Below are 14,902 nucleotides of genomic sequence, written 5' to 3' on the forward strand. Positions count from 1 at the left end.
TCTTAAAATGTATAAACGAACAATAGTTAGATTAATATTGATTAGAGTGCACAATAGAAATAAAATAATTCAGAGAAGAAAAAGAGATATGTTATCTATCAAAACCCAGTTAGATTAACATTCATTGGATTGCACACTTAGTTTGTGTGGATATGTAGCAAATTAACATGTTAAATAGCACTTAATGACTGACTGAATGGAAATGACAATAAATGAAAATGTAAAACGAAAAAGCGATCATGAAAATGTTTCCAATAAATTAATAAAATAATTTTTCATCACTTTGTTGTTCAGATATATCACATATTTGTAACTGAATGATGCATTAATTGAAACAAAACACAGTATAAACTGAGGAGTGAGTCCCGTGAGTTTCATGTGTTTTCTTCACTCCGCTGGGAAACTGCTCTCATGTCAAGAAGCATCAGATCAGTGCATGCGCTGCATCGTCCAATCAGTGAGCGATACACAGTAAGGGGGCGGGGCGAGTATCTGAGGATTTCATCGGAGGATGGTCTGGTAGTTCCTCGGTTATCGCTCCTCCATTATTGCTCCTCGCTCCTCGATCCTCGGTCCTCCGGCAGAAATAAGAGCCATGGGACGCTACTCAAGATGGCGCAGACAAATCAACTTCCGGTGAGACCGAGGACCGACGACCGAGGAAATGAAAATAGTCGACCTGAGACGCAGCCCTGGGGTGTTTCTCAATCGCGAGTAAAGCTGCTTCCGAGCCACTATTTCAAGCATACTACGTCATCGAGTGCCGCCGAAGTACTGTTCCAATCTCCAGTATACTTGGAAATCTACCGAGCCCGGCGTACTCCGTTTGGAGAAATATCGAGTCTGCACATGAGTGGACTTCGCGGCCTTAAAATCCCCACACGGACGGACCAATTTCCCCAAATCTGTGGCGGAAGATGTAAGGCGGGGCCTCTCATATGACGCACACCTGCACACTTGCTAGCGTGTTCCACACTTCGTTTTTCCGAATGCCAGGAAGTATTCTTGACTCGCTTCTGAAGCAAGATGCTCGGCAGACATGTGCTACCAAGCAAGCGTACTCGCGATTGAGAAACACCCCTGGTTTCCTTGGGTCTCTCCATGCTTCCCTGGTGGGAGGGACTAGTCGCAGTGAAACGACGCAAGTGAGGGACGCAAGGATTTGATTTAACCTAAGTGAGATGCAGCCCCTGTGTGAAGCTATCTCTGAGCTACAAACGATCCACTACCGCCCCCTACTGGCCGGACAGGGTCCAACACTGATCCACTGCAGATGGAAACATTACGCACTGTGTCAAAGGTTCAGTCAGTGTGTCATTAAATGTCATTAAAATACTGCATTTCATATGCTAGTAAACAAAGTGAACTACACATGCTAATTTGAAGGATTTTTCCAGAGCCAGGGTGGGAAGGCCGGCATTAATATTAAAATATTATTAAAAAATATACTCCCAACCGGATAGGAGGAAATAAAAAGAGAATAACTAATGTACCCTGATGTATAATTTAGGCAAAAATAGCAATGCAATGCATACAGTATGTGAAAAAATGTCTGGTATTTACGGTAAAGTGCTTGTGAACTATTAATTTATACCACTTGCTAATTTGTTCACCTCCTTAAAGCCAGTTGAGTAGCACTTGAAATGTTTTGGCTTTATGAAACCTGATGTACTTATATGATTCTGTTTTCTTCAAGTCTGTATCTTCCTGGTCGAATGCACTTATTGTAAGTCGCTTTGGATAAAAGCGTCAGCTAAATGCAATGTAATGTAATGTAAAGTAAGAAATCATTCCAATGTGTACTATAGGACAGTAAAAAAAAAACAGTTTAAAAGGGGAGTGATTAGTCAAATATGAATAAATAAAAAGAAAGAATGCTAACTAGGTAACATAAGATAAGAATAAACAAGTTTAAATGATTTGTTATTGGTTGTGATCATATTCTAAAGATGTTTGGATTATTGAAAAGTATACAGCTCCCTTTCATCTGAGTGTTGAGAGCTGTATCCATCAATTCATGTTGTGCTCAAAGTGCTCCAGATTGATGCATTTCACTTCAACATTTAAAAATAATCTTCCTGGGGGTGCATGCCCCCGGACCCCCCTAGAGGAGGTGAGGACCCCCCTAGAGGAGGTGAGGTCCACCCCCAAATAAAGCAGGTTAAAATTATTAAATTGCATACATGTTCTTTTAGTAAACACTGCAAACGGGTCCCACAGACCCAAACAGCAAACAGCAAAAGGTAAGTATATTATAATGTGTAATGAAAAAAATACCAATAACTGTATTGCATTGTTTTCTTATGCGCAATTACTTCATACTGTCTTTGTCTTTTTCGTCCTGCATTTATTGTGACCCCCTCAGAAAATAACTGGCCCCAGCCTGGCCCCCCCAGTCAAATTGGTCTAGAACCGCCACTGCTGTGGTGCCCTTGAGCAAGGCACTGGACACCGTGGGTGGGAAGGATCACATAATTAATAATTAATAGAACAAAATACACACAACTAAATAGAGAAAAAGAGAAACATTTATGTATAATGTAGGCTAAATAAGGTGAATGGTGTCCTTATCTGAGGACCTGTGGCTCAAAGACTGGATATTGACCATAATAAATCATTTCTGTCTTTTTGGGATGTCTGTACTTATTTACTAAAGTGTGATAAAAAATAGTTTTAAACAGTTACAGACATTTTATAATATTATTGTAAAACAATGCATATTTAAATAATACTATTCTCATATAGACACACATTTAAAGTTAATTAGTGAAATGTTATGTATTTTGAACAGGCTGCAACCATCAGGGTCGGTCAGATGCAACATCTGACATCTTCCTTTCAAAGGTATTTTGTGAGTTAAAGTAGAAGTACTCAGATCTTGTACTTGAGTTAAAGTAGAAGTACCAGAGTGTAGGAATACTCTGTTACAGTAAAAATCCTGCATTCAAAAGGTCACTCACTTACAGTAAAAGTAGAAAAGTATTATCATCTAAATAAAGTTAAAGTACCAAAAGTAAAAGTAGTCATTGTGCAGATTGGTCCATCTCAGAATAATATATATGATATGTTTTATAATATATATATAAGATTGATCATGAAAGTGTTCTCAAAGCTGGTAAAGGTGCAGCTAGTTTGAATGACTTTGTATACTGCAGGGTAGCTTGTGAATTTACTCCAGGTGGAACTAAAGTCTGATTTAACACTTGATTATATTTCACATCATTCATCCACATCTGTAAAGTAACTAAAGGTATTCAATACATGTAGTGGAATAAAAGTAAAAACTTTAACTCTGAATTGTATACAGTAGAAGAAGTAGCATACAATGGAAATACTCAAGTAAAGTACAACTACCTCAAAATTGTACTCAAGTACAGTACTTAAATTAATCTACTTAGGTACTTCCCACCGCTGATTATAATTCCACAGTGCTATAAGCTGATTTAAATAAATACAAATGTTACACTCATTGTGATGAATGTATTACAGACATGGGCGTATTATAACATGTGGTTGTGCTGTTCACCATCAGGGTGTGCTTTAGGTCTCAAACCGAAACTCAATGTTCACTCAGCCTTCACTGTTTCTACTGCAGACTGCAGACTTCAGTCCTTTAGCAAGACTGTGTTTCACACACACTGTTTCACTGTGTTTCACACACACTGTGTTTCACTGTGTTTCACACACACTGTGTTTCACTGTGTTTCACACACACTGTGTTTCACACACACTGTGTTTCACTGTGTTTCACACACACTGTGTCTCACTGTGTTTCACACACACTGTGTTTCACACACACTGTGTTTCACTGTGTTTCACACACACTGTGTCTCACTGTGTTTCACACACACTGTGTTTCACACACACTGTGTCTCACTGTGTTTCACACACACTTAAAACACACTGTGTTTCACACACACTGTGTTTCACACACACTGTGTCTCACTGTGTTTCACACACACTTAAAACACACTGTGTTTCACACACACTGTGTTTCACACACACTGTGTCTCACTGTGTTTCACACACACTTAAAACACACTGTGTTTCACACACACTGTGTTTCACACACACTGTGTCTCACTGTGTTTCACACACACTGTGTTTCACACACACTTCAAACACAGACTCTCATAGGTTTGATTTATTTTAGAGTATAAGGGAATATTATACTTGTAATGCCAGACAGTGGTGTAAAGTAACTAAGTAAATCAAGTACTGTACTTAAATACAATGTTGAGGTACTTGTACTTTACTTGAGTATTTAAATTTTTCGCTACTTTGTACTTCTACTCCTCGACAATTCAGAGGTAAATTGTGTTCTTTTACTCCACTACATGTATTTAATACCTTTAGTTACTTTACAGATTTGGATTAATGATGTGAAATATAATAAACTCTTAAATCAGACTTTAGTTACACCTTGCTTTTGAATGAATATAATAAGGAAATGTCTCTGAAACGCTCATGATGACCTCAGACAGTGTCCATGTTTTCAACTTGAACGCTTCAGACCACACTGTTTTAGAGCGGGTGGTATTTCCGACATGTTGTCTATAAATATGAAGCATGAAACTGCTGCAGTTATTTCAGTTTGTTCTCTACTTCTGTCATCAATTTCCGTGGTGCTAATGGTGTGAAAGAGGAAGTGAGAAGGAGGTGCTGAAAGCCCCACAGTGTGAGAAGGGGAAGTGCAGAGCTCACTCAACATCAGAAAACAGAGACAACTGAATATTCTCCAAGCTGGTAAGACATCAACTTTATTCTTCACCTTCATTTGGTTCTTTCTGAGGACAGGAAGATCAGCTCTCCTCCTTCTCTTTGGTCTTTATAATATAACAATGTGTTGACGGTATTATCACAGACAGAACTTGTAAAAAACTACTCTAAAATGAATCCAACATGTTCAGTTTTAGAATCGTATGTAGATGTTCAGTAACCAAAAATTAAAGTAAATGTTCAGTTCCGACATTCCCTTTATTTATTGTTCTAACAGCAAAGATGGATTCACAATTCCTTTCTGAATACATTCATGTTTGATGTGGTCCCCAGAGGACAACATCATTGATTTGATATTTGGGGAACTTGTGGCATTTCCACAGAAGACCAAACCCTGGGATGATTTTGGCAACATCAATAATAATTCATGTCATGTTCGATAATGGTACAATGATTTGAAACGCACTCTCTGTGAATAAACTGAGCGGATACACAGGAAGTGAGATGTGTCAGCGTCTCTTTCCTGCAATGTGACCATGTTGTTTAGACACACACACACACACACACACACACACACACACACGCACACACACACACACACACACACACACACACACACACACACACACACACACACACACACACACACACCCCTACTTATATAATACTGTACATACAGTACATGACAACATGATACTTTGTTCTTTTCCGCTGCAGGTCTGATCAGGTTCCAGAATGGCTCAGAGCTGCCTCAAGTGTTTGAAGTACATCATGTGTTTGGCCAACTTACTCTGTTTTGTACGTATGTCTGAAACACCCAGCCTCACATCCACACATCATTATGGTGCAACACGTCAGGATCTATTTTCATCATGATGTAGCTCAGCTAATACATAGTTATAAGTAACGTAACTATTTGAATTACTTAATCAAAACGATGTCACTTCTAACATTGATTACTTTTCTATCAAATATGTAAACATGGGCAATAAAGCTGAATATACAGTTAAAGCAGCTCACATCAGTATTCATCAGTTAACACTTTTCAACTTTTATTACAAGGCCTTTATTTGAACAGAAATTAATGTTGGATTACAGCAGGAGAATACATTTGATATATTATACACATCATATTTTTACTCAAAGAAACTTATTTGGTAATAACCCTTTTGTTATCCCTAACATTTTGATGTTGTGTGTGTGTGTGTGTGTGTGTGTGTGTGTGTGTGTGTGTGTGTGGCAGGTGTGTGGTGTGGCAGTGCTGGTCCTCGGGGTGTACATGATGTTGAGCTTCAGGATGGCTGCCCTCACCCCCACCCTGGCCAGCTTCACCGTCCCCAACATGCTGCTGGTCAGCGGCATCGTCATCACCTGCGTGTCCTTCCTCGGCTTCCTGGGAGCTCTGAAGGAGAACCGCTGCCTCCTGCTGACGGTACCACACACACACACACACATACACACACACACACACACACACACACACACACACACACACACACACACACACACACACACACACACACACACACACGCACACACACACACACACATCATCATCATCATCATCATCATCATCATGTGTACTCAATAAAGCCCTTAAGTCCTTTTCTTTACTGAATTTTGTTAAATGTTTTGTGTTTTTTCGACAAAACCAACGCATTTGACCAAAAACATAACATTAATCTGTATTTTGTTTCGACAGAATCAACATATGTTGGCAATGGTTATAGTAAGAGGTGGAAAATACCCTGTTCCTTAAAAAAATTGTACAAACATTCCATGACAAGCAAAAGTCCGGAATTCAAAGTGTTGTAAAAGTATAGTGTTATAGAGTGGTGCCGTGATGACATCTTTGTAGGCTGACCCTGAAGGAAGCTGCTGGTTCCCTCGACAAAAAAGCAACGGGATTTCTCCATAGGATTTTGGACTATTGTAAAAAAAAGATCTGTGGAAAACGAACCTGTTTGATAAATGCACGTTTTGTTCAGCCGGATAATATCCACATGTCTACCCTACTTTAATCATGTTCGAATCATAAATCTAATGGCCAGAAGCAAAATGCTAACGTTATGCTATAAAGGAACTACAGCCGAGTACAGCAGCACGACTTCAACGTCACGCCAACTTAAGATCCATATTCAAACATACAGATTCAAAATTGTACAAGTTGAAGCGTTTGTTTGAACAGTTTGCAGGAGGCAGGGGGTGTTTCTCAATCGCGAGTAAAGCTGCTTCAGAGCCACTATTTCAAGCATACTACGTCATCGAGGGCCTCTCATATGACGCACACCTGCACACTTGCTAGCGTGTTCCACTCTTCGTTTTCCGAATGCCAGGAAGTATTCTTGACTTGCTTCTGAAGCAAGATGCTCGGCAGACATGTGCTACCAAGCAAGCGTACTCGCGATTGAGAAACACCCAGGTACTTGCTTTCAAGCAGAACAGGGCAAACAAACTTAGCGGGAGTGTTTACGTGTTCGGCGTAATGACGTACAACGTCCTCCACAACTTCTGTAGTCCTATTCAGCCACTTGTTAACAACCATCATTTTTCAGACACGTAGGGTGTTTCTCAATCGCGAGTAAAGCTGCTTCAGAGCCACTATTTCAAGCATACTACGTCATCGAGTGCCGCCGAAGTACTGTTCCAATCTCCAGCATACTTGGAAATCTACCGAGCCCGGCGTACTCCGTTTGGAGAAATATCGAGTCTGCACATGAGTAGACTTCGCGGTCTTAAAATCCCCACAATGCTTTGCGCACGGACCAATTTCCCCAAATCTGTGGCGGAAGATGTAAGGCGGGGCCTCTCATATGACGCACACCTGCACACTTGCTAGCGTGTTTCCACACTTCGTTTTCCGAATGCCAGGAAGTATTCTTGACTCGCTTCTGAAGCAAGATGCTCGGCAGACATGTGCTACCAAGCAAGCGTACTCGCGATTGAGAAACACCCGTAAACTCTTCAAGTGGTAAAATGCTAACTCACTTCCTGGTTTTAGGACTCGCTCCTGCACCTCTCTATTAGGAAAAGTTACTTTAAGTACACATTATGGGGAGAGGGTCCTGACTCCTTTCACAGAGTTGTATTTGTATTGAGTATACTTTTAAATTATTAGTTTTTATGTGTAACCAATGTTTAGCCAATTCAAATACCACAAATACCTCAGAGTAAATTAGATTAGTTTATAGCATATTTCTACGTCCATCTTAAAGCTAGGGTAGGCTATTTATTTTAGTATTTATTAGTTGAAATTGTCTTTATATTAAGCCAGCATTTAACTCCGTTTCATATCAAAGCCGCCTTTAGCTTAGCGGCGGTGATCCAGGCATGCGGTCGTGCTGAAGTTGTTTTACATCGTTACTTCCCTTTTTACTTCTGCCCGATTGCATTTACAATCATCATAAAGTGGGGTTCATGTGTGGAGAACAGCTTTTCAAAACATGTAAGTATCATATATTTAAAGCCAAAAGTCCTTTTTCTGGCGGTTGCCTACTCCAGTTTTAAAGCAACAGTCTCCAATAACTCAGCTGTTCTCTGTGGCGCCCCCTGTGGTGATGAGAGTCAGTGCAGGTGTGTGAAGAGATCCAGACAGTTGGCTGCTTGTGTATTTTCCAGCAAAGGCAGTTGTTCATTTTTAAATCAGTTATTCTCTGATAAACACAAGGTTGAAACATATAGTTAGCAACGACCAAGATCTAAATAGTGTATAGATAAAAATGTGGCTCAAAATGATGACACATTTATGACAGCTTGACACACACCTGTGACACATGTTCAAAGGGAAACACAGGACACACACCGCGGCGTTACCTTTATTAAAATGACTTGGTTTTTGAAACTAATTTCAAATATTTAAAAACATTATTAATTAATTATTTGAGATCACTTTACAGACATTCTTTGGCCTAATCACAATTTTTTGAATTCATTTTATGTGATTTTATTTTTTGTTTCATTTTATTTTACTTTAATAAAACATACGTATATGTAATTATTCTAAGATATTAAATGTCAGTCAGTGTTTCCCAAAGTAGGGGCTCCATTTACAACATTTTGTTTGCATTTTAGAATATTATCATTTTATATATAATCATAGTTAAGTGAGCCATATACATCATCCAACTAATTTGCATAATATAGAAAGTAAAATGTAAAAAAAAAAATGTGGTGTGTATTTCAAAGAGTGATCATATTGTGTGACAGTTCTTCCTGCTGCTGTTCTTCCTGATGCTGGTGGAGCTGACGGCAGCCTGCCTGCTGCTCATGTATGAGGGGGAGGTAGGTCCATCACACACTATGAACATAACACTGATGACACACACACACACACTCCATGATCTGCAAATCTCACCTCACTGTTCAGATTGCTAGAATGGTGAATGACGATCTTACCAAGGGTCTGGAGTTGGCCAAAGGAAAGACTGGAAATAGCACCATGAGTGAGTGGGACTATATCCAGGATAAGGTGAGAGACCTGCGAAGTGGGAGGTGAACGAACGAGAGGTCACCTTGGTCTGTTGATAAAGGACTTTGTCTCTCTGAATGATCTGTTTCAGCTCGACTGCTGTGGAGTCCATAACTGGACGGACTGGGGGGTCAATGTGCCGGAGTCCTGCTGCCGCCTTGGGGTCTGCGGGACCACCGAGCCTCTGTACAGAAAGGAGGTAGACCTTCAGCTTTTCCTAACCTCTTTTCCTTAACCTCAGTTAAAAACGTCACAAGGGTAAAGAACAGAGGTGGGAAGTAACTAAGTGCATTTACTCAAGTACTGTACATTCTTTAGATACTTGTACTTGAATTGAGTATTTTCCCTTTGATGCTACTTTTTACTTTTTACTACGATACATTTAGTTACTTTACAGATCTGGATGAATGATGTGAAATATAATCAGCTCTTAAATCAGACTTTAGTTCCACCTGGAGTAAATTCACAAGCTACCCTGCAGTATACAAAGTCATTCAAACTAGCTGCACCTTTACCAGCTTTGATAACACTTTCATGATCAATCATTATAAAACATATAATATATATTATTCTGAAATGTACCAATCTGCACAATGACTACTTTTACTTTTGGTACTTTAAGTATATTTCGATGCTAATACTTTTCTAATTTTACTTGAGTAACATTTTGAATGCAGGACTTTCACTTGTAACAGAGTATTCCTACTCTCTGGTACTTCTACTTTTACTTACAAGATCTGGGTAATTCTTCCTCTTCCACATCTTCCACCGTGCATATCACCATTCAAACATGCTGAATAAATGAATAGCTTAAGAAACAACACCCAACCCAGTTAACACCTTTAAATGTTGACTTACTTACTTTAAACTTAATTGTACAGTTGTTAACATAAGGTTCATAGTTCAATTGTTTAACTTTGTCGACAAGATTAAGTTGAATGCTTAATAAGCTGCGTTTGTCTGTCATGATTAGTTATTTCAATAAGAAACTTTGTTTCTATAGGTAACTGCACATCTGAGTTGACAAATATGACATGTGGGGTACCTCAAGGCTCCATCTTGGTGCCTCTTCTCTTTAACATCTACATGCTACCACTGGCTCAGATAATGAAAAACAACAACATAAGTTACCATAGCTATGCGGATGACACATACATTTACATAACCATTTCACCAGGAGGCTATGGCGCCGTTTACACGAGGAGAAAACTGCTTGTATCTGCATAGTTTCGCGTGCGTATAGCCCTATTATTTACACGAGGCCGATAGAAACGGACCCCACAAACGATAACGGGTCCCAAGGTGGATAGATTTGCAAACGAAACGCTCTGGGGGGTCAACCGAGTCCGTGTAATCACCTCTATACGAATATTTCCTGAAAAAATAGCGATAGCCCCACCTCTCCCCACCTCTCCTGCTCACTGCTGTAGCAACTATCAAAAATAGCTGTGTTAATTAAACGCACAAGGGGTTCTTGAATGAAATAATATTATAAAAGGCAAACCAGAATTGTTAACGCCCAATATACTCCTTAAACAAAATAAACAGAGTCAGATTTCATGCATTGATCCATTATATTGACAAAGGAGTGATCTCACCCGGTGTTTGTAGAGAATATCTCTCTTTCTGAGCGTGTCCTCTCCACAGAGACGTGCTTCTTGGTCGGTCGATGCAATATCCACAGATTCGGTTTCTTTCAGTTAACTTCCCCGTTGCATTTATCGATATGCTGAGGAAATTACTATATCCCGCTGAATACCAGCAATCGCCACACACTTCCTCCTGTCAGTAGCTACTGCTAGTGCTACTGCTACTGACTATGCTACAGATATTAGTGCAAAATCTACAGCTCCTCTACCACAACCATCAGTAACTAGACCCTCCAGAAAAACGCGGGCTAAAATCCTTGATTATGCGGGCTAAAATCCTTGATTATGCGGGCTAAAATCCTTGATTATGCGATTAAACATGCGGGGTTTTTATGCGAAATATGCGGAGAAGTTGCGAAATATGCGGAAATATGCGAAAAGTTGCGAAATATGCGGGAGGCGGAAAAAAGGTGATTCTTCTCCCACACCCTGTTACTAGGCTACTACTGAATGAAAGGAAGCCCTTTTAAAGAGTTCCTATGATACACACACACACACACACACACACACACACACACACACACACACACACACACACACACACACACCTCCGCCTCATTCTGTTTTCATTTACCCGTTCGTTATCTGACCAGCTACCCCCCACTTTCGTGCAAGACATCTGCGTACTGCTTTGCCCGGTCTTTAGCAGAAATGTTCGTAGGCAAATGGGATGGATTCGATTTGTTCATCTTGGTCAGAGCCGTATAATAGTATAATTATAATAGTATATAATAATAATAGTATAATAGTAGGCTATATAATAATGTATATGGCGCTGATCTTGTTGCTTTTCTCTCTCGTGTGAGTTCCACACATTCACTCTACGGTGTTGTTTACCTGCGCGAGCTGATGACATCACTACTTCACGTTAACTTTTTTTTTCCTCAATTTTGTGTGGAAAAATGCGGGGATTATGCGGCCTTTTAAAAATATGCGCTATTTTGCTGATTATGCGGTAAATTATGCGATCGCATAATCGCGTTTTTCTGGAGGGTCTAAGCAACAAGTGGACATGGAGAATTACATGAACTACATGTTGCTAAATACACCGCGGGGCTTAAACAGAAGGGTAGCCATGGCAACATTGCTGCGGGGCTGCTCGGGCTGCTCTTCTTCGCTGCTTTTGGTGTATTTTGGCGGAAGTTACAGCGCCACTTACAGTCCCGGCATATGTACTACAGCGTTTCCAGCGGCCTCGTTTGAACAGACACGTTAAATGAAACGAATGCATGTGAACGGAAGACTTTTTTGAATACGCATACTGTGCATAAACGCAAACGTTCCCGTGTGAGTGGGGCCTAAGCTCCAATTCAAACACTGAGTAAGTGCATTGAACAAATCAATGACTGGATGTGTCAGAACTTTCTCCAATTAAACAAAGATAAAACTGAGGTAATGGTTTTTGGAGCCAAGGCAGAACATATAAAAGTTAGCGCTGAGCTTCAGTCTGCAATGTTCAAAACAACAGATAGAGCCAGAAATCTAGGTGTAGTCATGGACTCTGACCTGAGTTTCAACAGTCACATTAAAACAGTTACTAAATCAGCCTACTATCACCTAAAGAACATATCTAGGATTAAAAGACTAATGTCACAGCAGGATTTGGAAACACATGCTTTTATCTTCAGTAGACTGGACTACTGTAATGGTGTCTTCACAGGTCTCATAACACATCTATTAGAAAGCTGCAGCTGATTCAGAACGCTGCTGCTCGAGTCCTCACTAACACTAAGAAAGTGGATCACATCACTCCAGTTCTGAAGTCTTTACACTGGCTTCCTGTGTGTCAAAGAATAGATTTTAAAAATCTACTAAACTATATCATACAAATAAAGAGAATGTAGGCCTGTTATATTGAGATATATATATTATAAACACTGCACAGCTGTTCTCACTGTAAACATTGCGTCGCGATGAAAGCAGTTAATAAAATAATATCCAGGGGATACATGCAGAGCTGTCATTGGCTGAGATAAGTCTGGCCGTGCGTCACAACTCTTTTAAACATCACTGTTGCCGGAAATACATCCGCGGAGGAGCCATCAGTGTATCCTCGGTTATAGCTCCTCCAGAGAGCCTCCTCGACATTTAGAGAAATGAGATGTCCTTCAACATGGCGCGCTGAAATCCATTTCCGGGTCACTACCGGAGGACCGAGGATTCGAGGAGTCGAGGAGGGGAAATTAGTTAAATGAGAAAGGGCCCTTGCCTTGCCTAAGCAACAGCATGACGTTAGGCTTGTTTGGACACACTGCAGAGGTCAGAGGTCAGGTAAAGTGCCAGATGCCTCACCTTTGCATTTCCCTCTGTCTGCAGGGTTGTTTGGGGACGCTGAAGACTTTGTTTGAGGATAATTTCCTCACCACTGGGATCTCTGTCATCGTCCTCTGCATTATCGAGGTAAACTGATGGTGGTTATATTTACCATATAAATACTTTCAATTCATACCAAATAAAGACACTTTTTTGTTATCTTCTCCATACAAAATATAAGTAGGTTGTTTATAAGTGATTTATTTGTCAATTTATGTTCGGTTAATCTAAGATGCAATTGATCTCACAGAAAGAGGCTGCTATGTTAGTCTGTTTAGAAGTAAAGAAAGGCTGCAGAGTACGGAAGCTGGTGCTGCCATGGCTCATGGTAGCACCCTGAATTAGAAATACAACTCTATTTCCATTTACCACAAGTTTTACTCTTCTTTTTGAAATGTATGGTTAATAGACCTAATTTACACAAAATCAAACCTCATTTCTGAGTTAAAAAAGGAAACCATGTTGAATGATTTCGCTCCATTGACCACAGATGCTATACATTTGAAAAAAAAAAAAAAACCCAATGAAGATGATCATAAGTATTTTCTCATGGGAAAACATAGTATACAATCAAACATGTTATTTATTAGACTTGTGGTGCGCCAAAATATAATTGAATTTAGCGTTAATAGAATATCCAAATCAGCTCAATTTAAAATAGCTTTAAGATAAAATCTACTTTATTAATCCCAATTTGGGAAATGTTTTCGTTGCATGTAAAACAAGTATTGCACATTTAAAAAAAAAAGGGAACATATGGAATCAAAGTAATTTTTTCAGTTTAAAATGCTACATGAATGTTGAGGTTGTCTCATATAGGAACAGCTCATCAAATGTATACATCTCTTCTCCCAGATGATCTGCCTTTTACAATTCACCATGTCCTCTTGTTGGTCCACAGGTGCTGGGAATGTGTTTCGCCATGACGCTCTTCTGCCACATCAGCAGATCTGGACTGGGCTACAAGTTATAGACTTTACAACTTTGATCTTTTATCAGTTTTTCACAGTTAATATCCTTTAAGGAATCATGTTTAATTGATGATGCTGACAAATCTGAAAAGATCAGAAAATAGTTATCTTGTGAAAACGAAAACGTGATTTTATTAATCTTTGTGTGACGACAAAATATCTTTGACCTTAGCATAGAAGAAAATAATGTATCCAGTAGAAATGGGAAGAAAATGTTTAAGACATGACCGCGGTGTCCTTTAACGGAGTGAAGCTTTTTAGATGCTTTTCAGTCTGCGCTGTGTGCAGGGAGACGACTGTTGCCGTTGGTTTCTCCAGACTTTTCTACATTGTGTCTTTTAAGAATAATTGCAGTATGAAAAAAGAGCTTTTCCTGTAAAATACATGACTTATATTCTGTAACTTTCTAACAAAGACTCATCCTGTAATATACCAATAAAGTATTGTTTACAGTATTTACACTGCTCTGCATCCTCCATTTTAACTTCATGTCGTCAGAGGATCAGCATTTCCTGTTCTTGCTCAGTTCACTGATGTGAATGTACATGTCACCACTTCCTCTTTAGACTCCATCAGTTGGTTCCTCTAAAATTAAAAAAACACCTGAAACTGACTTGAGTTCCTCTTAATCCACTATTTTAAGAATGGAGCACCCTTTAATTTAAATGTAAAGATTGATTGGTTCTTTGTTAAGAAAGCGTGATTGTAATGTTTTCCTTGTATGAGAAATAAAACAAACTAACTGACTTGAAAGACAAGCGAAGGTTTTTCAAACAGTTGGA

At 39.5% G+C, this 14,902-nt stretch overlaps 1 protein-coding gene across 1 annotated transcript; it reads left to right on the forward strand.

The window, feature by feature from the left end:
* The first annotated feature begins 4,639 nt into the window (after positions 1–4,639).
* Positions 4,640–14,579, forward strand: LOC117473093 (leukocyte surface antigen CD53-like). Its single transcript, XM_034118576.1, has 8 exons — positions 4,640–4,746; positions 5,437–5,517; positions 5,963–6,151; positions 8,926–9,000; positions 9,086–9,187; positions 9,279–9,386; positions 13,153–13,236; positions 14,051–14,579. The coding sequence occupies exons 2-8, from the start codon at positions 5,455–5,457 to the stop codon at positions 14,120–14,122; spliced, it is 693 nt and encodes a 230-aa protein (XP_033974467.1). The 5' UTR covers positions 4,640–4,746; positions 5,437–5,454; the 3' UTR covers positions 14,123–14,579.
* Positions 14,580–14,902: the final 323 nt, after the last annotated feature.

Source organism: Trematomus bernacchii, unplaced genomic scaffold (genome assembly GCF_902827165.1).
Source record: "Trematomus bernacchii unplaced genomic scaffold, fTreBer1.1, whole genome shotgun sequence".
In the NCBI taxonomy this organism is placed as follows: domain Eukaryota; kingdom Metazoa; phylum Chordata; class Actinopteri; order Perciformes; family Nototheniidae; genus Trematomus; species Trematomus bernacchii.

Coding starts and splice junctions, on each gene's coding strand:
- LOC117473093 (XM_034118576.1), top strand. CDS start 5,455: ATGGCTCAGAGCTGCCTCAAGTGTTTGAAGTACATCATGTGTTTGGCC. Junction 6,152..8,925: donor ACCGCTGCCTCCTGCTGACG/GTACCACACACA, acceptor ATTGTGTGACAG/TTCTTCCTGCTGCTGTTCTT. Junction 9,001..9,085: donor TGCTCATGTATGAGGGGGAG/GTAGGTCCATCA, acceptor CTCACTGTTCAG/ATTGCTAGAATGGTGAATGA.